At 43.0% G+C, this 24424-nt stretch overlaps 1 protein-coding gene across 3 annotated transcripts in view; it reads left to right on the forward strand.

The window, feature by feature from the left end:
• LOC111865298 (cyclic AMP-dependent transcription factor ATF-6 alpha) overlaps positions 1-24424 on the forward strand; it is a 60898-nt gene that overhangs the window by 3035 nt on the left and 33439 nt on the right. Inside the window, exon 2 of one of the 3 annotated variants that reach the window (XM_023853195.2) lies at positions 11375-11437. The exons of 1 other annotated variant lie outside the window; for it this stretch is intronic. In XM_023853195.2, the coding sequence (XP_023708963.1) occupies positions 11375-11437 (63 nt within the window). Of the gene's footprint in view, positions 1-4427; positions 4591-11374; positions 11438-24424 lie in introns of those variants that run through there. One more of the 3 variants, XM_023853198.2, reaches the window with a different exon arrangement.

The following is a 24424-nucleotide window of genomic DNA, read 5'->3' on the forward strand; positions in this document are numbered from 1 at the left end:
GCTACATTTGGAGCATGGCTTTGTATGGGGCTGAAAGTTGGACACTTAGGGCAGTAGATCAGAAACACCTGGAAAGCTTCGAAATGTGGTGTTGGAGAAGGATGGAGAAGATCAGTTGGACCGATTATGTGAGAAATGAAGATGTGTTATTTAGAGTCAGTGAGCAGAGGAATATCCTACAGGAAATAAGAAAACGGAAGGCTAATTGGATTGGTCATATCTTACGCAGCAACTGCCTTCTAAAAGAAGTTATTGAAGGAAGGATAGAGGGGCGGATAGAAGTGACCAGAAGGCGAGGAAGAAGACATAAGAAGATGCTGGATGACCTTGGGGACAGAAGTGGATATTCTCATTTGAAGGAGAAAGCTCTAGATCACATTAAATGGAGGAACTGTTTTGGAAGAGACTGTGGACCTGTCGTCTGACAGATTACTGATGAATGAATGAACCCATCTTAATTTTGAAACTTAGGAATTTGAGCTTTTTGTACCATTAAGCTGTCAGGGCTCTGTGATTATCCATAATCCCAAATTCTTAATTTTTTAGACCTTGATGAAAGACTGAAAATTTATTTGAGGGGAAAATTTGAGGTGACTTGAGGGAATGTTCATCACTATGAGTGTGCATTATGCACTGATGACAATTTAAGCAGCAGTTTCATCACATTTATGAAGAAAGAAAGGGCACTGTCACAAATATAAGGTTCTCACAGTGATAATTGACCAGTTTATGGTTGTCTGTGTTGCAACATTGTGCATTCTTGTAGGTGGATCCTGACGTTTCAGAAGAACATGCAGCCTCCATCTTTGGGGTTGAAATGCATAGGGTGAGGAACTGGTTGGCTTTTATAGGCTGACAGAAAAATTATCTTTTCCAGAACTACAACATTCTTTTTTGTCACAGGAGGGGGATGGAATTACGAGACACAATGACTCTTTTGAGGGCCACAGTATCGATTTTCATCACAGGAGGGGATATTAATTTGTGAGAAAATATGGCCGTTTCAAGGGCCTCTGCAGACAGTAGGTGGAAAGTGAGAAATCTTCCCTTCCTTGTCCTTGGAGAGAACCTTTTTCTTCCTGTCCTTCGGGAAAAAGATAAAGAGGCTTCCAAAACCTGCTCAGGAAGAATCCATTCTCCCTATTTACGTTGTTATGATGGAGCTCCATTTCTTAACACTTCCCTTAAGAGCGAGTCTTTGTGCCTGACTCTTTTGGCCAGGATTCAGATAATATTGAGCAGAATACTCTGAGCTGTATCATTGCTGAGTTATATCATAGCGACTTCTCCAATTGATACTGTCTGATTTGAGAGTGGTGTTTGTTAACCCTGGACTTGGTGGATCAACCAGTCTATCCAAGGTATGCCTTCCAACATTCACAGGGGATGTGGGCTCCGCGTTTTCAGGCCCAGACCATCCATCATGCGATGAAAGGAACTGGTGAATTTTCATGGGGAAATGCATACAGTCTTAAGGTTATTCTGGGGTAGTGCTCTGCTGATGCAGTTTATAGTGTCTGGTTTAAGTGCAAGGCCATTAGCTTGGGATCCTCTGTAGTTAGTCTTGGCTTGCTGTTGAGGTGGATTGAGAGCCCACCATGTAATGAATGGTCTGCTTAGAGCAACGTCAAGTCATTCTGATCTTCTGTTGTCATTGGCAGCCTGTAGCTGTCATTATAGGATCAGAATTTCAGGCTATGAATATGCAAGTTGCCATACACCAATGTAGAAAAGCTTTATAAAAATACTCCAGAAAGTACTAGGTCCCATTTTTTTTCCTTGGCACTACAGCCCTCCATTAACTCCGTTCACTTCGGTTTTTCTAGATCTTACACATACGGTAGGACTCCTTGGGCGAGTGATCAGCTCGTCGCAAGGCCTCTACCTGTAGACAAACACAGAAAAACGCACACACGCAAACTAAACATCCATGCCCTGAGTGGGATTCGAACCCACGCTCTCGGCTTCCGAGCGAGCGAAGACAGTGCATGCCTTAGACCGCTCGGCTACCGTGACCGGCACTAGGTCCCATAGCGAAGCCAAAAAAAATGGTATAAATTATAACACTCCTGACTAGTATTTGGGGGTTCTGCAGTTCATATCTCATCAAGGACATCAACTATCCCGGCTGAGGCGTGTCATAATTTTTCTCAGCCCCCGCAATAAGTTGAGGTTGGTGATGACTGCTTCATCTTCAGTTCTCTGAAGTTGATTACATTTATCCACTTGTACTTGTATAATTTGATTCTAAATAGCCTCTCCAGTTGCTACAGTGTCTTTAAATTATCTACAGTCAAACACTGAGAAATTTAGCCAGTTTAATTCCATGAAATAGAATTCTTCTACATAATGTTTCAAGTTTACTATTAACTGTACTGACACATTGCATTGGGATGTAGAAGACAGTAAAGTGAGAGTCTGTAGTCTGGACACCAGGTTTGATTCATGGCAGGTGCAGGAATTTTTCTCTTTGTCATGTCCAAGCCAACTATCGGACTCACGTGACTGTCCATCTTGTTAAGTACCGTGATTACTTTCCAAAGTGGTTAATTTGTGGAATGTGACCAGTCACTTTTGCATAGTGTAGTATATTATCTCCATGCCACCTATGCATCTTTTTGGCGTGTTATGTGGACTTAAAGATATCTCAGACATTTCCCTTAATTGCAGACACATTCTGTACTTTGTTTTGTTTCTAAATACCGCATCCCAACTTTTTGAGCCAATGTATGAAATAAAAATAGACATTTTGAAAATTACTCTCGCAATATTTATTGAAGATAAACCGTGTTTCAGTCCAAACAGGATAGCTGCTCCCAAGTAGAACTGAATCCATTCACCCATCCATTAGAATCAGTTCATAACAATCCAGGACATTGCATTCACAAAGTTCAGTGGCCGCCGTTTTCGGTTAGCTTGTCATTTTATTTCGCTTAGCATGTATGTTATTGTAGCAGTGTGGTTGTAGTAAAGTCCTCAATATACAACATCTAAACTATTCAAAAGTTGAGGAGGTCTGTCTTCTGGGATTTAACGTCGTTAGTCCGTTGAAAGCCAACCGATGTTTCGGAGGAACAAGTCTCTCACATCTTCGGGGTCTAAGAATAAGCCAAGCAAGAAACCATTATGAAAGCAGCCGGCAAGCAGAGTAGCCGGCTTGCTGAAATTTCGGACTGTCTAGGAGACAGAAGGGAAATGAAAGACAGAAGTTCAATTCTCGTTCGCTTCCTCGTAGGGCTGAATGATCAGTATTCATTAGCTATCATACACAACCAAGCGAACTAGTAGGAGTCAAGAACACCAGCTCGGCCCTGAAAAGGGAAATTTTTGCTGGTGTAGGAAAAGAATAAAGAGAGAAGTGGTAAGGGTGTGGTGGGCGGAGAACCTAGGAGGATGGGAGAGAAGTCCAAGGCATGCGGTGGAAGATGAAGTTGTAATGAAAATTGGGGGTGGGGCCGGGACAGAATGTTGGAGGAACGAGTGCCTAGAGAGGGCAGGGTTGGAGGCCTGATAAGGACAGTGTGCACCAGCCCTGTCCAACGCGGCGCCCGTTATATATTTTTCTGGCGCCCTCCGTAACCACATATAATTGAGCCGATTTTTAATATTAATTCAAATTGTAAGACAAGAGATAGCGACCTCCGTAGTCTAGAGGTAACGTTCCCACCTCATGACTCGTGGTACGCGGGTTCAAATACCCGGCGGAGGTCGTCGAATTTTTAAGAGCGGAAAAATTCAGGGAACAAGTCCTCCGGGAGGGACTTTAAGCTGTGTGTCCCGTGTCGTAACTTTACGGCACGTAAAAGAACCTCATATCCCCAAAGGGGATCACTGAGCCAAATTCCAAGACGTTTCCCGCCAAAAAATAGTCTCTAAGGCCACTGATAGATGGGGGAAGCATTGTAGATACCGCTAAGCAAGTGGCCGAACTCGCTTGTTCGGCGGGACTGATGGTACGCACCATTTATCGGTAGGGTATAGAGACTGGTAGAATATCATAGAGGGAAGCACANCGAGTACATAAGAACGTTGGACAGCACAGGTGTGCACGGTCCTACTAGGCCCGAAACCTAAAGCGAAGCGGCTATGCGGCGTCAGAATATCTAAATACAAATTAAAATTTGCAGCTTGAATTTTTTTAGAGAAGTGCTTCTAGAACTGACACCCTGTCCAGTGAGCTCACTAAGGACCTTGACTACATTAATTTGTAAACCTGCCTGACAGGCCCCAAAGACCTGACCAGCCACCTCCATATCTCTCTGTCTTATGTTAAACTGTTTCTTGAGACTGGGTGAAACGTAACGCGTTATCGGTATGTTCTTATCGTCTGCCTGTTTACCTGCTGCCTCGGTACGTAACTCCGCGGCGCTCGAGTACTATCTGGCCAACCGCAGTGGCGTGGCGAACGTAGAGCCGAAGACACGAGGTTCAGTGCCATGCCGGTCTCCACACAGCAAGGTGACGATGCCCAACCTAGCAAGCACACATCACCGCGGTCAATTAGTCATTGTGTTTTGAATATTATGGATATCATGGAGTCGGAAGAATATACGCAGTCTTCGCCTGCAAATAATTACTGGTCAGATCTCGGTGAGTTTTATGTAATGTACACTTCACAGAGGAGCCGGGATAGCGCAGTCGGTATAGCGACTGGCTACGAGCTGGACGACAGAGGGGTCGGAGTTCCAGGCACGGTAGGGTCAAGAATTTTCTCTTCACGTTGTCCAGACCTGTTCTTGGGCCCACCCAGACTCTTTTCCAACGGGTACCGGGGGCGCTTTCCTCGGGGGTAAAGTGGCCTGGACGTGAAGCTGACTACTGGCTTCCAACTAGTGCTGAGGTAAAGAAAACGTGAATCCACTCCCCCATGCGCTTTCGTGGCGTGCTGCTTAATGAGTTAAGGTTTTTAGCATTGTATCGTCTGTTGTCATATATTCGCCCGCATGTTGTTTGATGTAACGAATATAAATTCATCTTCGTCTCAAGGTAATTGTGAATAATAACTTTTCGAAATTGTACACGAGTAAAACATGCTTTTCTCCGGTGTTTAGATGCATTCACTGTGACTGATCGTTCGTGGATGAGGTGCTTTTTGATCTGGACAGCCCCACTGCAGAAACGCTGGAACAATACATTAAAACAGATCGCAGCGACTTCAGTATTTTTCTCCATTTTATCACGTTCATGCTACCATTAGACGTTATGTAACCGGTGCTGTTGTGAAAATCGCCGGTAAACAACCAGCAATCGGTAGATTAATCATTGTTCTTATATATTAATGACTGAATTTGACCGAAGGAAAATTCTTGTTCTTTATTTTGGGTTTCATCAGTTTTACGATACATTTTACTTGTACCGGCTTAGGAATTCTTACTGTTGACAGATAGCGAAATTGACATTTTTAAAATGATTGATTAATTATTATTTGATACAGGCCTAACGCATACTACGAAATAAAAAAAAACTTTAATTTTTAAATTGCTAGTCTGAGGTAGGAGTGACATATTCACTTCACATCACATTGGTTTTATATAACTAGTGACATATGCTCCGTCCATTAATTTCAGTAGATTAACTAACTAACTAACTAACTTCATAGAGCTGATCCCTTCTTGAGAAGCCACCAGTTGTGCAGCTACTCAAGAACTTACCAACATTTTATGGAACCCGAAAGCTCATTACCATATTCACAAGAGCCCCCGACTGGTTCCTATCCTGAGCCACATCAGCCCAGTCCATATCTCCCCATCCTATCTCTATAAGATCCACCAACCTACGTCTTGGTCTTCCTATTGGTTCTTTCCTTCCTGCTTTCCATCCAGTATTCTACATGCATTCCTCTTCTCTCGCATCCGTACTACATGCCCTGCCCATATCATCGTCCATAATTTGAACGTTGTAATTATGCTATTTGGCGAAGAGTACATGTTACGATGCTTTTCATTATGCAGTTTCCTCAAGCCTCCAGTCACTTCATCCCTCTTCGGTCCAAATATTCTCAGCACCCTGTTCTCAAACACCCTCAGTTTATGTTCCTCCCTTAATGTCAGAGACCAGTTTCACACCCACACAGAACCACAGGCAAACTTGTAGTTATGTATATTCCAATTTATATGTTTTTAGACAGCAGAAGAATAGACAAAAGGTTCTGGACTGAATGGTAGCAAGCATTACCATAATTCAATCTCCTCTTAATTTCCTCCTGAAGCTGTCGATCCCAGATATTTTAAAACTGTATATTATTTTAATTGAACATTAAAATGGATCTTAAGGAAGATGAATGTGAAGCTCTTGACTAGATTCATGTGGCTTAGGTAAGGTAGAATTACTGCCTCTCGTGGACAAGATAATGAACCTTCGGGTTCCGTTAAAAATGGAAAAAAATCCCCGAACCTCTGCCACATTGTATTCGTCTGTCAAGGATTTGTAGGACGGAAATAAATCCGTTCACGTCGTCATCAAGTAGTGGTCGACGCGAACTTCGTTGGCTTTGTAAGTTTTGAGGTTTTCACGGCGATGACTATGAAGAAAGTCGTCTTCTGGGTTTAGGCGCCGTGTATTCTTCGTGGCAGTAGCTACTGCTCTCTGCATTCCAAGCCATTCAACTGCTCTGAAGATGGAGGCGATACGTTCCTCCGAAACGTCGGCCAAACGAAGAATACACGGCGCCTAAACCGAGAAGACGACTTTCTTGGTTGGCTTTGTTCAGATATTGCCCCAGCATTGCACCTTTATTGCTACCTCTTTCAAATAATTCTTATCAAGCGGGTTGATGTATGCTGTAGACAAATATTCAGATTCCTGCTCAAATTTCGGCCCGGTTAACAGCTGTCCGCATGGTTTCCTGTTTGCCCTGCGCCTCTCCAAATGAACATCTGATTAGTGTCTCGAAACGGACCACACTATTTTTTTTTTTTTGCTAGTGGGGTGGGACTAAGTCCCCTGTACTGAGGCCACTTCTGGCCTATTGTACCAGAACCAGATGATAGGTGAGGGTGATTGTGGAGCAATTGGTGGAATGAAGATTGGCAGGGGAAATCGAACCTGCCCCAGCGCCACTTTGTCCACCACAAATCCCATTTTACCAGACCCGGGATCGAACCCGGGCCGCCGCGGTGGGAAGCCAGCGACTAACCGCTTGAGCTATGTTCACGGCCTAAACAGACCATAACTGCCTCCTTCCAAGTCTTTGGCCGCTTACCAATCATCGTCATTTTCCTGTGTCATGTGACTTTACCTTTGCAGTTTAAACAGCGTTATTTATTTATTGATTGCATATTTAATGTTGCTGTCAGTAGTTCAGAACTATGGTCTAGTGGTCAGAGTTCCTGGATATGGATCCAGAGGTCCCATGTTCGATTCCCGGCGCTCCCAGATTTTCTGAGAAGTAGTGAATCTGGAACGGGGTCCACTCGCCCTCGTGAGGATAATTGATGAGCTGTTTGAAGGAAACAGCGGTTCCGGTCTAGAAAACCTAGATTAACGGCCGTGGGGATCTGTTGGGCTGACCACGTGACAACATTTATCCACAAAATTTGGCACTATCTTCGCCGACGAGCGGCAGTCGCTTACGTACTACAGGCCAGGAGTTCCTTTTTTTGTCAGTAGCTGAGACTATTTTCCTTCAAATGGTAGGATTTGGAGAGTAATGAACTGGAAAGGATGTGAGAAAGTCTAAGTGATAGTGGACTAATTTTAGGTACTGTCCCGACATTTACCAGGATGGAGTGAGGAAAACCACAAGAAAAAACCTTCAGTCAGGTTAGTCTGTGTCCCGACTGAGATTCGAACTTAACCCCTCCATAATAGAAATTAACCGCTTGATTCAGCTTAACGACATTGTTGCACAGTAATTGTTAGTTACAGCACACAGTATTTGTGCGTAATGTAGATGGATTGCTAAACAGTGTTCACGGACTAGGAGTGTGTCGTTACAGACTCGATGATTTCGATCTCTGAGCCTCTCACGCACTGTAAATATAGTCCCTAAAGCTGTTGCGTGCCGGTCACGGTAGCCGAGCGGTCTAAGGCATGTACTGTCTTCGCTCTCTAGGAAATCGGGATCGTGGGTTCGAATCCCACTCAGGGCATGGATGTTTAGTTTGAGCGTGTGCGTTTTTCTGTGTGTGTGTGCAGGTAGAGGTCTTGCGACGAGCTGATCACCCGCCCAAGGAGTCCTACCGAATGTGTAAGATCTAGAAAAACCGAAGTGAACAAAGAAGTTCATGGAGGTAGGCCTAGGGCCACTGGGGCTGTAGTGGCAAGGAAAAAAAAAAGCTGTTGCGTCGAAGTCGGAGAGCGAGCTGAAAGGATGGGTCTAATGTTAAAACTGAGGTTAAACTGATATTAATAAACTCAGGACATTTTTGTCGCTATTCAGCCCAAAATCTGATATCAGTTATCCATACTTCTATAATTCTTGAAAAGTAAAAACATTTTCCATTGGTTTTTGCTAACTTCTAGTCTGTACTGTCCTCTAAAAAACCCTTGCCTCCTTTATGACGGATGCCCGTTTTATGTTACTTAGCTTCGACAATGAAATCTAGGGCCCTTTTTCGCATTAAAATTACGAGGGAAACATTTTGGCCCAAACTGATTGAACAACGGAAAAGTTCCGTACTAGTAACTTTGAGATCTGTTGTCTTTTATTCACATTATGGTAAATAAATACTGGAGACCGAAATTTGGTGAACGAGTAGCTTGAGCAGATATCGGTGTAGCAGTACCGTTAACGGTATAGAATTGTATTCAGAAAGTACCCAGTTCGAATATCCACCAGGTTTCTAGTTATCCATATTTAATTCTTTATAGTTTTTGTTTCCCCAGTATGCAGGCTGTCATAAAAGTCGCTTTACCGAGATTATAGTCACTTTCTAGGAAGAAAATACGTTATTTACAACCAAACGCAAATTGAGTAAATACGCGAATATCACAACAGCTGAGACAAATAAGTGCTAGTGTACCTGAGTGTTACCACCTGTCGCAAATAACACAACTTCATCTCGGTTAGGCGATTTTTAGCATAGCTGGTATATCTTAAAATGGATTTTGATCCCTCCTTTCAAATCCTTAATTCGTATTCATGTCGCCACTTTCAACGCTATATTGTCTTCCCTGCTGGAACAGAGTTGTTAGCCCACGAATTGGCCAATCAGTCGGATGGACATAAGAAACAGTTATAGAATTTTTGTAGATCCACGTCTTGGAAGCCGAAGAACGAATCGAAAATGGAAAGGATATTATAATAACATGGATCTTAAGAAATAGGTTTCGGAAATTAGTGTTGAGTTGAACGGGCTTACAACATGTGAACCGTGTGCTCGAATCATGATGCCAAAGGCTTGGTTGGTTATTTGTTGGTAAAGTCGATGAGGCTGTGGCAGTTTTCGAGTGAACCTTGCCCCATCCTATCCTCCCCATGTATGGATATGTTTACGTTTTTGTTATCTCGTATGAGTAGCAGTAGTAGCAACTAAAAGTGATTGGCTCTCAAAGAAAATAACTTTCTGTATTTATATCTTGACATGAACTAGGAAGAAGTATTATCCTTCTAAGATACATGTTTCTCTCGGCGGTGAATTCGAAGATTACAGTCTTATAGGGTGTGGTGCTATATAATCTGGGAGAGGTGCCGACGTTTCGGAGTAACCTCTCATTTTTTAGGGTAAAAGTGCCTGAAGATGGAAGCATTACATCCTCGCACGCGCGCGCGCACACGCGCACACACACACACACATGGAGCTGAGCTCTTCTTGAAGAGCCGCCAATTCTGCAGCTACTCAAGAACTTCCCAGCATTTTATGGAACCCGAGGGTTCATTATTGTGTTCACAAGAGCCCTCCCGTGGTCCCTATCCTGAGCCAGATCAATCCAATCCGTACCATCCCATCCTATCTCTCTAAGATACATTTTAATATAATCCACCAACCTACGTCTTTATCTTCCCAGTGGTCTCCTTCCTTCCGGCTTTCCCACCAATATCCTATATGCATTCCTCCTCGCCCCAATTCATGCTACATGTCCTGCACACCTCATCCTCCTTGACTTGACCATTCTGCGTAATTATACTTGGAGAAGAGTACAAGTTATGAAACTCCTCATTGTGCAGTTTTCTCCAACGTCCAGTATCCTATAAGAAAGTAATCTTCAAGTGATATCCTTGTGTTATCACTTACAGGCCTGAATTCTACAGGTTTATGCATTTACATTCGCGCATTATAAGAATATTTAGTTGCAGTCATTAGTCATCGGCGTGATGATTCTGTCCGAATTGAGGATTCTGTGAAATTAGAAAGCAGTCGCTTACAAGTAATTGTCAGGTCAGTGACTGTTACATATAGATCAGGGATGTCAGTTTTATGCACAACACTAATTTCTCTAACGGTATTTTTTAGATGAAGGGTGATATCTTCTGGTACGTGACGCCCTGTAGTCTGGTAGAAGTTAACCGACGCTTTGAAGGAACGTACTCCTCCGTGTTCAGGGTCGAAGAGTAAGCCAAGCAAGCAGAAAACACTATATGTATTTGCTCGACTTGCGTTCCTCCAAAGCGCCTGTAAATTCTACCAGGCTACACGGCGTTACAACTCAAATGATAGCCATCGCTGCGAGATCCTCAAACCTCGCGTGAGGTCCTCCACCCACAGATGTGCGGTGTATTTATTTTATTCTATAATGTAATTTTGGTACACAAGAATTGCCATTGCATATTCTGAAATTCTGCTTTAAACCGTACACACACGCATTTGGACTCGTTGGTGTATATGAATGTATTTTCTTGGTGTAGTGGACGACTGCAATTTGGGTTCGATATTCCAGATCGTTCATATTAATATCTATAGTTGTTATAAACTAAATCCCTTAAGTCTGTAACCAGCAAAGCGCGGAGTTACAGATTAAGCTTTAGACGTAGTATGAATTGTTGAGTTGTGAATTTGTGACATGAGGGCTCAGAGCCAGAATTGAGGAGCGCGAAGATACATCCATTGCAAGGTTATGACATGATAAACACCCGATGGCGCTATTAAGCGAGCATTCGCTGCTTCACAAAAATGGAGGAGCTGTTGTACGCGGTATTTTCTGTGGGGTTCGTGCCAGGAAATGACAAGTGGAAGCAGTAGCAAGCTGAGAAGGCTAGTGAGGGTTATAGTGATTTTTGCAGCGTTATATATTCTTGTAGCTCCGAGTTGAAAATGTACAATAAATAGGATTACCAATCAAAACCCGGTCTGTAGTCACACTTCCTCCGGATGGACTGAGGAAAGCTGTTAAGACCTCAAGCGAGCCTTCCTTGGCCTCCCAAATGTGAAGAGAACGCTAAAATCATGGATTAATGGCATTCCGTTGATTCATTCTTGGTTTTCGGATGTTACAGGTATTATGGAATCCCAGGAAAATTCGTCCACATCAACATCAAATACTCATTGGTTCAATTTCGGTGAGTTTATTTTGCGCATGTTTGTCTCGTAGAATGTTGCGCACATTGTAGAGATGCTGCCATGGTGGGGTCTAGATTTTCCAACTGTTGTAATGCATCTGTTAGCTGTACCTTCCACAGGAATCTATTGCATTACTTCAAATATTGAGAAAACTACCAATAGTAATAGAAATATTTTTCAGTATAACCACATATAGGCAACACGCGGTAGCGTAGTTGGTTGAGGCACTATGCTAGTAGCCGGAAGGTCGCGGATTCGATTCCCAACGAGGTCATTGTGTTTTTCATTTGACCTAACCCTTCCAGCCTCACTACAGCCCTGAGGTCGATTCAGCCTCTTAACAGAAACGAGTACCAGGTATCTTCCTGGAGGTAAAGGGCGGCCGGCGCGTAAGACTGACAACCTTACCACCTGTGAGCGGATTGTCTAGAAAATGTGGGAGCTTCGACGTCTCACAACCTTATGGGCCTCCACGGCCTGTTACAGGAATATAGGGGTGTAAGATCATATGAAGATACGGTGCTTGAGAATGTGAGAATGTATGCGCAGTCATTCGAGCTTCTGCCTACGAACCTCAGGTGTGACCAAAGGAAAGAAACAACAGATTTCCGGAAGGCATTATCGGCAGTGGAGTGTCTCGTGAGGAAGAAATCTTGTCCCTTCGGGTAATCGGGCCCCAGTTGTCCAGTCACCGTTCGTAGAAGGGGGTTCAAGTGGTCAAAAGAGTTCGAGAATCTTCAAGGAATGTATTCTGATAAATAAATGTCAGTACAAGTACATGGACACAAACCAATAAAACTCATCATGGAACGTTGAAGTGCCAATGAGTTTTTGGTAGTTATTGTGGTGAGACAGGAAAAAACAAACACATTTTGTTCGAGAATCACTGACTTGGGATATCGTGTAACCGGGTAAAGCCGTTAGTAACATTAAAGAAGGCCGCCTCATAGCTCAAGCGGTTAGTCGTTTGCTTCCCACCGCGGTGGCCCGGGTTCAAACCCGGGTCTGGTCAAGTGGGATTTGTGGTGGACAAAGTGACGCTGGGGCAGGTTCGGTTTCCCCTGCCAATCTTCATTCCAGCAATTGCTCCACAATCAACCTCACCTATCATCGGGCTGGTACAATAAGTCAGGAATGGCCGCAGTACAAGGGACTTAGCCCCACCCACTAGCATTAAAAAAAACATTAAAGACATTGTACAGTCATGTACAATGGTTAGTTCTGTGTACTTATTTATAATTTGTTGAAGAACGCTGTCAGTGACTCAGAATACATAGCGTCGAGTAGTATGATTATAGTGAATAATGAATTGAACAGAATGTAGAAGGAAGTGGTCATGGCATAATTTAAGGTACTCTTTTGTTATTTTCCTGGAATGACTGGGATAAACCACGTATTTCCTCAGTCAGTATAGCCGGTGTCCCTACCGAAGTTCGAACGGGGCATCCCTTGAATACACGTCAGAAACATTACAGTATGAGCTAATTCAAGTGGTTAGTACTCATGCTTTATATTCGGGAGATCTGTTAAGCTGGCTGCCCAAACTGAGGTGTGTGCCTGGGTTTCCGCGGCCCCTTCAGGCAAATTCCATAATAATACCTTAAAACAGGACATCACCATTTCGACATCCTTTCCACTTCTGTCAGCGTACTCGTATGCAGTTGAAATTTCGCGTAAGAATAAACCAATAAGCCATAAACATTATATTACATACTCATTGAGCTGAGCCCTTCTTGAGGAGCCGCCAGTTGTGCAGCTACTCAAGAACTTCCCAGCATTTTATAGAACCAGAATGTTCACAACAGTCCTCCACTGGTCCCTTTCCTGGGCCAGATCAATCCAATCCATTCCATCCCATTCTATCTCTAAGATCAATTTTAGTATTATCCACTAGCCCACGCCTTGGTCTTCCCAGTGGTCTCTTTACTTCTGGCTTTCCCACCAATATCCTATATGCATTCCTCGTCTCCCCGTTCGTGCTACATGCCCTGCCCACCTCATCCTCCTTGACTTGATCGTTATAATTATACTTGGAGAAGAGTACAAATTATGAAGCTCCTCATTATGCAGTTTTCTCCAACCTCCTGTCAGTTTCCATAAACATTATGTGGAAATGAATATTTGCATTGCTTAATTCTGGTGACGAGATTCAACGCAGGGCAGACATGACTCTACTGTGATATACGCATCGGCGTGTGTTCCATGGGTAGACTGTGTTTGTTGAGGTCAATGCTCTATATGCAAGAAGGCGTGACTGCTCATAGGGGCCTGGGGTTTTGCGAGCTTCGTAGTGTTCGAGGGGTTCTCCGTTCAGGAAATCTGACGTTTTCATTTCGTCACGGTGGAATTTTGCTTCGTTGACTGTAGTGTCGCTTTATATTAAAGCTATAAAAGTTTAACTAATTAGAGCGTAAACGATATCCTATCCTGGCGAATTGTATTTGAGGCGTGGTTGGAAACGTTGCCTGTCATTTTAGTAATTTCTATTTTAACTTTCATAACAGATCCGGCCAGCCGGTTTAATTTTGTTTCAGGATGGCGAAAGAGAAAATCACTTCGTTGTGTCTTGTCTCGACAGGAGTTTCGCGTGGACTGTCTTGTCTTACTAGGCTTGCCATTTGCAGTACCACAAACCAGTCACGACTTTATCGGTAAAATTGGCTTATACCGTTATACTTATTCTCTTGATAATCTTTGGTTCCCTGTTACATGGAAATGAAAGGGTTCTTCCGAACACGACAATAAACTTCCGAGTTCCATAAAACGCGTGGAATATCATGACCAGATGAGCAGTTGTCGCATTATAAAGGAATACTACTACTATTTGGGGGTAAACCATTTTTCCCGCCACTCCGTTTATGAGATCGCAATATTATTTCATAATATTGACACTCCCTTACTGGAACATCATCCCCCAAAGTTTCATCAAAATCGAACCAGATTGAAGGGTACTTTTTTTTTCTCCCTTGGCACTACAGCCCCAGTGGGCCTAGGCCTACCTCCATGAACTTCTCCGTTCACTTCTGTTTTTCTAGATCTTACACATTCGGTAGGACTCCTTGGGCGGGTGATCAGCTCGTCTCAAGGCCTCTACCTGTAGACAAACACAGAAAAACGCACACAAACATCCATGCCCTGAGTGGGATTCGAACCCACGATCCCAGTTACCAAACGAGCGAAGACAGTACATGCCTTAGACCGCTCGGCTACCGTACTTTACTCTTGATAATTCGGAATTTTCGATTTGGACGAAACTTGCTGGGATAATGTGCTAATTAACGAGTGTCAGTATTACGAAATAACATTGCGATTTGATAAACGGAGTGACTGGGAAAAAAAAAAGATTAGTAGTAGGTTATAGTAGTAGTGGTGGCAATGACTGTAGTGCTAGCAGCAGTAGCAGTGGTAGTATCACTAACGTCGCCGTTGAAAGTCTGGAGTTAAAATCTCTGGTCGGAGATCTGATAGCATGGCCAGTGTCCTTTTTTTTATCAGATGCCAGGATACTGCCTTTTGAAATAGGCCCCTGTCATTTCTATGTCCGTTCCAATGCTACATATCCCAAGCAACAGATAAAAAAAACCTTAGATAAATCGGGCTTCAATCAATTCACAAAGAAGTAGCAAGCGTTCAACTGTTAACGAGGAGGATCTAGTTATAACATTAGAGTGCCTAACCAGTGTCATCATGTGTTGTTTGTACTATGTATTGTTTGTATATCTTACTGCATACACTGAACAGATATTTATTATATGCCTAATGCGCATGAAAGCTTTTCAGGGTGTAGGCATCGTCTAAAAATGCAAAGTTCATTGCGGACGAAGTGTTGGTACCCCTGGCCTAAATGGACGTTATTTTAATGTATGTTTCTTGTGCTTAAATTGACACAAAAGATAGCTAATAAATCATTTGAAAAGGTGACACATTTCAAATATTTGGGAACTACAGTAACAAACGAAATTTGATTCAGGAGGAAATTAAGATGGGATCGAATTCGGATAATGTTTGCTACCATTCATCCAGAACCTTTTGTCTTCTCGCCTGCTGTCTAAAAACGTAAAAACTAGAATATACAAAACTATAACTTTTCCTGTGGTTCTGTATGCGTGTGAAGCTTCATCTGTGATATTAAGGGAGGAACATAGACAGAAGGTGTTTGAGAAAGGGGTCCTGAGGATATTTGAACTCAACAGGATTAAAGTGATAGGAGTTTATAGGAAACTGCACAATGAGGAGGTTCATAGCTTGTGCACTACGCCAAGTATAATTAGAATGATCAAGTCAAGGAGGATTGGATGGGCAGGGCATGCAGCATGGGGAAATAGGAATGCGTATAGGATTATAATGAGAAAGCCAGAAGGAGAGAGACCACTAGGAAGGCCTAGGCGCAAGTTGGACGATAGGATTAAAGTGAATCTTAGAGAAATGGGATGGGGTGGTGTGTACTGGATTCATCTGGCTCAGGATACGGATGAGTGGAGGGCTGTTGTGAACACGGTAATGAAGCTTCGGGTTCCATAAAATGTTAGAAAGTTTTTTAGTATATAAGCGAATGGCGTCTTCTCAAAAGGACGCAGCTCCGTGGAGTGAGTCAGTTGTGTCTAAACTGTAACAACTAACAGAATTCATTTGTGCGTGAGACAGTTTTGGATTTCTCAGCATTAATATCATTCTGACGCTGCGTTCGGTTTGTACGTTTAATAGTAAAATCTCTAATCTGAATTCTCATTCATAAAGCGACAGTGTGAACCCAAGGTCACTTTGTTATATTTAGTCATACTAGGAAGAAATGCCTAGGTATATAGCTATTATTAGTAACCGCAGAAATAATACAAATCTTTGTACTCGTATGTACTTCCTATATATACTCGGTCCTCGTCTGCTGTAGTAGAGCTGTTGCAAAGGGCTTTCCACGTATTCACGTCTTTGGCTTGGATTTTGTATTCGTCCCCTCCAATTCTTTCCCTTTTTTATTATTTAAATACTCCCAAGCGTTTCTGGATGTCGGGTGTCCACGTTGATTTCCTAGCCCATCTTTATTTATTCCTTCATTGTCTTGTTTGTGGGTTATTTAACGAGCCTCTCAGTAGCTAGACTGTGTAGATTCAGATGATAGGTAAGTGATGATTTAGGAAAGATTTGGAAGGAAGCACATGTTTGAGATATTATCCTAACATTTGCCTGAAGGGACTGAGAACGACCACGAAAAACCACCGTCAGGATAGTAAATGTCGTGGCCAAGATTCGAATCGAGCATCATCCCAGTACAGCCAAGAGTCTTACCCCTACGCCAACCCGTTCGGCTCGTAGAGTATCATTCACCGTCTTATGTGCGTGTCCTTACTATCCGAACTAAATGTTTTGTTCTTATGGTTGAATATCCGAAACTTTTCGCGCTTAGTGTCCAATGTCTGCTTTTCCGAAGAAGAGTTCTGCCCCCAATATTCAGGGTCGAACAGCAAGCCAAGGAAGCAACCAGCGGTAGCGGGCGGCAAGCCAGTGAAGGCTATCACTTCTACATTCCTGTGAACAGGATGGCCAAACGATTCTAGGGGCACACAGGGAAGTACGCCGTACTGGAGAGCGTGACAGCTCGAGGGACACGTTGGGAGCTGTAGGTGGGTATTAATCCATACGACTTTTTTCATGGCCTCGATTCCACTTCATGCTGTCATATATTTACCCTTTGAGAGGGAACCTCAGGGGATCTTCTCTTCTCAGGGATCATCACCCGTGCGAGGATCCCACGATCCCAAGGATACGAGCACAGAGGTTAGGGATTTTTAATGCCTACAGAATGTGTTGTGGCCAGCTTTAAGTACTTAGTTCGAACCTCACAGAAAACACCGATGATGACTGTGGCTGTCACTCCCTGTGCTACAGTAAGCACTAGGCAACGGAACAATGGAAGTCACTGTCTGCTTGTAATAAAGTAGTAGCAGAACCACATAAGGTTTCAGGCTTTGAGTGGAGCGCCGTGTACCTCCGTGGCTGTTCAGTGCTAACGTGGATCCATATCCTCACTAAATCCACCATCAAGTCGAAGCAACTGTTCGTGGCATAGAAGACATGGTAGATTTTGAAATTGTAGTTTTCGCAGTATTGTATATGCAGGGTTCGTTCTTCTGGGCTGTGGTATTGAGAACTGTGATATATTTATTCAGTTCATGCCATATCGCAACAGCTTCGCAGGGAAGTAACGGGAAACTGCGTGCTTCATGCTGGCTTCTTTCGTGGCTTACTCTTCTACTCTCAAGATGGAGATGTGTTCCTCGGAAACGTCCGTTGGTTTTCACCGGAATCTGTCTATTCCTGTTTCTCCCATTTGGAGCCTAGGGCTTCCGTGAGACGCTTCATTTCACGTCAGTTTCTTAATTTTAGACAGTCGGTAAGACTCCTTATACCGGTAATCAGCCCAACGCAAGGTCCCTACCTACTCAGGACAACACAAACAGAATAAACAGAGAAATCCATGCCTTGAGTGGTATTGAAACCCGCGATTACAGAGTTCGAGCGGGCGAAGACATTTCATGTCTTAGACCGTGCGGCCACTGTATTCGACTTTCGCCCGAATACACTGCGTTAAATACCAGAAGATAGAATTCTTCATAGAGACCGCTATGAGAACCTCTGATTCAAAATAACTTTTTTCCTGGATTTATTTTCTACCGGCATTGCCCCCTTTTCGTGTTTTTTTAATGGCGCTTAGTATTGTCCTGTTTACGTCTTCTCGATTTTCATTGTTTCGCTCTAACGTCGGTAACCCATAAGGAAAGTTCTCCAGGTCTGTCATGTTTTCCTGTTTACGTCGCTTCGTGGATTACATCCTTGTAATCAGAAACAACCTATATTTACATTTATTAAATATCTTGTATGAAGTTAAATTTGTATGGGGCGTAACAGATTGAACCAAATTCCTCAGTGAATGAATTACAGTATCCAACATGTCAGCTTGTAGTCTTCTTTCGGATAATGTTTAATTAAGCACACGATTCGAGGTTTTAGTTTTCTGGAGTGGATGAGATCGCAGTTCGTGTCAGGTTGTGACAGTTGATTGGACCAGCAGATAGCATAAGCTATGCAGTCAGTTGCCGACCCTCTTTCTGTCTGTCAGTTGGCTATGGAAATGAACCCGTTTGATAGATACGGGTTCACGTATTAAATATCTTATCATTTTGTTTTTAGCATCTCTCTTGCTTGAAGGGTAATTTGACATTGAATCTATCAACATAAAAATTAGTCCGAGTTCAAATGTCATTTAGAAATAATCATGTAGAGAGGTTGTTGATGCGACTTAATGCTTTCTGATAACACAGAATTTGTAGAGACTTTGAAAGCTGATTTAGTTGCATAGTTTTCGACTGTAAAAATGCTTGTAACATCGATAAGGTTAGAGAGATGAGTCCAGGATGGGCACTGTGTCCTAGCTGACGTTTTTCTTTATTCCTTCCGGTAGACTGGTGAGCTAATGGGTGAAATTGCTATCCGACAACGATAATAATTCATCTTTTTATTTGCGTCATTACTCAGCAGCCCAAAGGCCAAAACCAGAGGAAAGAGACAAACGAAAGAAACACAGAAGACGAAACAAGCCAATGTGTATCAATATACACGTACAGTAACAATTCGGTTAGTGCAGCCACGCCGACCCTGATGCGGTCGGTCGGTTAAATTGCTGTTGATCTTCGCCAGCACAGTCATTTTTGGCCTCAAGTCTCGTCGAGATGTATGACCAAGATTTTTGTTCTCTTCTAGACATGTACGTATGTAGAACTGGGGCTTCCTCTTCGACGAGAGGAGGGGTCGTCTTTCTGTGTAAGCCCTACGTTTTTTGTGCTGTAGTTTCCAGTCCTATCCAGTAAAATTCTGCAGGCCCTCGCCAGGACAGTCGTTCTTGATTTCGGGCCTCGTCGGGACCCATGACCATTACTTATTAAGACAAACGGTTTGGGTTCCAAATACATTAAACGTCCCTATAAACAGCATTAGCAGTTGAAGCGCATGTAACAGGAAATTTTTACTAGAGAAGCAGACTTTGATCATAGACAGTTCTCTGATGTACCGAATAGGACTCGGCAGTTTCCGCCACTTCTAGATTGGCACTTGAGGCCTTGCCGTGTGCAGCGAATGCAGGTGTATCCGATTCACGCCTGCAGTTTTGTTTAGATTATTTACAGAAGGAGATTCTGTATCAGAGAGTTGGTTTAGTTCGTCATTCAGGTACTCTGAAACAAAGGAAAATGGTTGTAACAGATGTGTGACAATGCGTCATCATCAGATAGTAACATTTTTATTATTATTATTATTATTATTTTTTAACAATCAGAATTACGTACATTCTATAGGTTAATGGTTCCGCTAAGGACTATTACATGTCATGCGAGGAAAATGTCCATCGACATTACCTCTTCAGAAGTTGATTTGTTTTATATCAGGTCATTTGGCCATTTCCTTTTTAGTCTTCTATTGTTGATTGGCTCCCTGAGTAGATAGTAACATATATTATGTTATTAGAAATTTAACCAGGCTCCTAAGGCTGACAACATTACCGCCATCTATGAGCCGATTGTCTAGAAAATGTGGGAACCTCAACGTCTCACAACCCCATGGGCCTTCACAGCCTGTTACAGGGGTACCTTTACTTTTACTTACTTTTTTTCGGTTAGAAATTTAACAGTTTCTGTTTTCAACGTAAGGTAGGAACCAACATTGTCGTACCTGAGATCTTGATGAACGCGCATTACCTTCCTTCCTTAATTGTGCCTACTCAAAGTATGGCGACGCTGCGAGATGTGTTAGACAAAGTTTATGAAATTTGTTGGCGATGGTTAGCTGCTGATATAAAATACTAGACCTACTGGTATGAGAAAACAAAGTACTCCCTGTAATGTAGTGTAATGTGGAATTGTACGGCCTATAGATTTAAATCGGCTGTTTTTCTCAATGCGAACATTTAAACGAATTGAACCGAGATCAGCCCCCATAATATGCTTAATTATAAAACGGGGCACGCAGTCTGTGGGTACCACGAGCCCCCATACACTCATCGTGCTATATTTCCTCTTCCTCGGCAACACCAGTTCGAATTCAGTGCAAGCTGGTTTCTTGAACAATTAAAAGGCAAAGTTGGTCCTCTGCTTAACTAATTAAGCACTACGCCATGAAGGCGTATGGTGGAGTGGACGTATAGATCCACATTTTCTTGACTTCGACACTACCTAGAGGTGAGTGGTCAGCTTCACGGCCCGGCCGCTTTACCATACCCCGGGGAAAGGGGAAATAGCCTCCGGTACGCAGTAGACAGATTGGGTGAACCCCAGATCCGGTCTGGACGACGTGGAGGAGAGAAAATTCTTGACACTACTGGGATTCGAACTCCGACCATCGGTCATCCAGCCCGTAGCCTGACGCTATACCGACTACGCTTTCCCGGCCCCTCCTTCAGCAATTAATTTGTGTAAGTTTTTCGATTCTTTTATGAATTGAATAGTCATATATGTATAGTATATATTGTCGAATTAGAGGTAACTGAAGAACACCGCATCCACCAGAAAGTTTCCTTTACCATCTATCTATGGCTCTGCAGTCCTTTTGTTGGTTGAACGTTGGCCGCTTTTTGAGTTTCTTAATCCCATACACAGACGGTAGGACTCCTTGGACGGGGGCTCAGCCCGTCGCAAGGCCGCTGCCTACACCCAGAACGACATAAACACAGAATAAACGCACAGACATCCACGCCTGGAGTGGGATTCGAACCCAAGACTCCAGCATTCACGCGAGCGAAGACAGTTCATGCCTTAGACCGCGCGGCCACAGTGATCGGCAATTTCCTTCACTAGGTAAGGTAAAGTCCATGTTCGTGATTAGTTAAGCACTGTGTCATGGAGACATAGGGGGGGTGGAGGTATTGCTTCATCATGTTTATCCTCGGCACAAGATTTCCATCAGTAGTCGAAGCAAAAACATTTGAAATTAGTTATGACAGACAGCAGTGATCTGCTAAATTGTAAGCTCGATTTGTTTGAAATAGAAGTCTGCCGTGATTATTACCCTGGCAGAGATTTGACGTGATGCGCTACTCCGAAATGTATGCTGACTGTTCAGTCCGCCTGTTGGTGACAGGTCGTGTACCTCGAGATTTGATTATGAAATTCAATTTTCTTTTGGCTGACAGTGGTTTGGTAACCCATTAATGAATCTACAAATAGACAAAAAAGAAATGAGTTAATGCCAGTAGTGGTATTGATGGGTGTAGAGTAATGGCTTCGTTTGGTGTGCTTTCAAACTGCAACAAACGTGGAGGCAGTACTGTCCGTTAGTGGAAATTGAACCTGTTTAGTAGACACTGAGACGGCGTTTGAGGGGAATATAGATTGGCAGTGCTTTAATGTTAAAGGAGTTTTTGAAACATGCAGGTTTTATTTCGCAAAATTACCACTCGTATTACAGCCTTCCAGTTTCCTCGTATTATCCCGCTTGCTAGAGAGAGTACAACTTCTAATGCTAGTCATATGTGGTTATTTGTAGTTCAGGTGAACATGTAACGCCAGCCATGGGTGTTTTTTTTGGTAGTTCAGTTGAACTTTAGCATCATGTATGGGTGGTTATTGGTAGTTCATTTGAACTTCAGCATCAGTCATGAGTGGTTACTGTTAGCTCAAATTATCTTTTAATGCCAGCGGTGAGTGGTTTGTTGGTTGTTCCGTTTAACCTTTAACACCTGTTGTTGGTGACTGTTGGTTGCTTGGTTGGAGTACCTGTCCGGTTGCCGTGAGACGTGAGCTTGAATCAACCTGGAAGATACATTTTTACATACTCAAGATGGACGTGATTGCTGTTGTCTGGCATTGCATTCTGGTAGAATGTTTATTCAAAACGTTGATAACGTTCTACCAGACTGCACGGCGTAACGGTCGAGCATACAGCTATTTTTGTAGTCGCCGTCAAGAAATTCAAGGCTCTTTGCATGGAAGTCCCGGCATATATTCAAAGGGAACAGTGAACCGAGTTTTGGTTTGGGTGCGTAGGGCGGCCAGAAAGTTGCCTTCATCCCCTTTCCAGCCGCAAGTCAGTACAGTACATCGCTATGAGAATCTAAAAAATTTGAAATTTAATATACCAAAATTTTTACAGTCCGTAATTAAGTTCTTAATGTGGAGCCAATCAAAATCAACAACTGATCCATAAAGTTTTTTCTTGTGCGTAACTAAGCACCACGCAATGAAGACGTATGGGGGAGTGGATGTATAAATCCACGTATTCTTGACCTGTTGGCAGTGAATGGTCAGCTTCACAGTCGCTGGAAGACTTCGTTCCTGGACTCATGGATTAGCATTTGTCTACAGGTGTGAGCAGTCTTTCGGGCCACCTTCAGCGTGTCGTCTCTTGAATGCCAAGGAGTTGTAAATGGGTTTTTCAAACCAAAATTATTTTTATTCAAACATATTTGTCTCGTCTGGTAGGTCTGAAAATACAGGACGTAGACCTCCCGGCAGAATCTCGTCATGACCTTGAGAGAGAACGTTGACGCTTCCGACTGTGAATAACTATGATTGTTTTGAACCATCACTCTGTATGCGTAGCCATGTGTTAAGTTCCATATGACCGACGCAGTTTCGTTTTCAATAATGTCATGCGTAAAAACGATTCAAATATTACTCAGTTTTACTTCATAATGACGGGTTACAATGCCCGTATTCTCCGCCCTGAGTTGCAACTGTTTCTAAAGAACTTTCCATTCATTCAAAACGAAGAATACACGGCGCCAAAACCAAGAAGACGACTTTCTTCATAGTCATCGCCGTGAAAACCTCAAAACTTACAAACTTTTCATTTTGTTCCGTATATTGGACGGCCAAGGGGTCGGAGTTTGAGTCACGGCAAGTGCAGGATTTTTCTCCTCTACGCGTCGTCCAGATTGGTTCTGGGGTCCACCCAGTCTCCTATCCAATGGGTACCCGGGACCTTTTCCCCGGTGGTAAAGCGGCCGGGTCGTGAAGCAGACCACTCACCTCCATCTAGGGCGGAGGGCAAGCATACGTGGATATATACATCAACTCCACAATACGTCTTAATGGCGCAGTGCTTAATTAGTTAGCACATGGACAACTTTAGTGTGTGTCACATATAATATATATATACAGGGTGTTTCACGACTTAAGGGCATAACTGCAGGAGGTGATTTCCTAGGTCTTTGTGATCAAAAAATGTTCATATAAACATGTGTCCGATTTTGGACGGTTACGGAGTAATGACCGTTTTAAACTCAGAATAGAAAGTAACGATTAATGGCAATAAACGGAACAAAATAATAAACGAGCAGAATACATGATACATTTAAAGTATGAATGTAAAGTTAACTTCGGGAAATTACCTTTAATTTGAATTTGTTGGTGCTTAAAACTGATTTTCGAAAATGCCACCGCCGGCCGCAACACAGTCTGCCGCTCGGTTGTGAACCGCGCCGGACATACCAACCCACCCCGCCGTACGTATCTCTCAAGTGTCGAGATAACGAGAACGCTCTGTCTGTAGCTGGCTAAAGATAGTGACCCGCCAGCTGACAGACGCGGTTCACACGAGGGCGTGTACGGGAATGAAAAAACGGTCATAACTCCGTAACCGTCCAAAATCGGACACATGTTTATATGAAGTTTTTTGATCACAAAAAACCTAGGAAATTACCTCCTGCAGTTATGCCCTAAAGTCGTGAAACAACCTGTATATAACGTATTCAGGAATTTCTTACTTTGAAGAAAATTATTTCATTTTGAAATTCATATTCAGCTCAAGTATCGCATCCGACTTGTATCCTGATATTAACATTCTGTTTGTCGTGTTTCATACTCTCTCTCTCTCTCTCTTTCTCCCTCTTTCTTTGACCAATGGGGTTACACTGAATCCACATGGTGGTACGCCGGCCACTAGTACAACTGTTGTACTCGCCCGGGATGATGATAGACTATGGTTCCCATATTTTTTTTTCA

This window comes from Cryptotermes secundus, unplaced genomic scaffold, assembly GCF_002891405.2.
Source record: "Cryptotermes secundus unplaced genomic scaffold, Csec_1.0 scaffold3139, whole genome shotgun sequence".
Taxonomy (NCBI): domain Eukaryota; kingdom Metazoa; phylum Arthropoda; class Insecta; order Blattodea; family Kalotermitidae; genus Cryptotermes; species Cryptotermes secundus.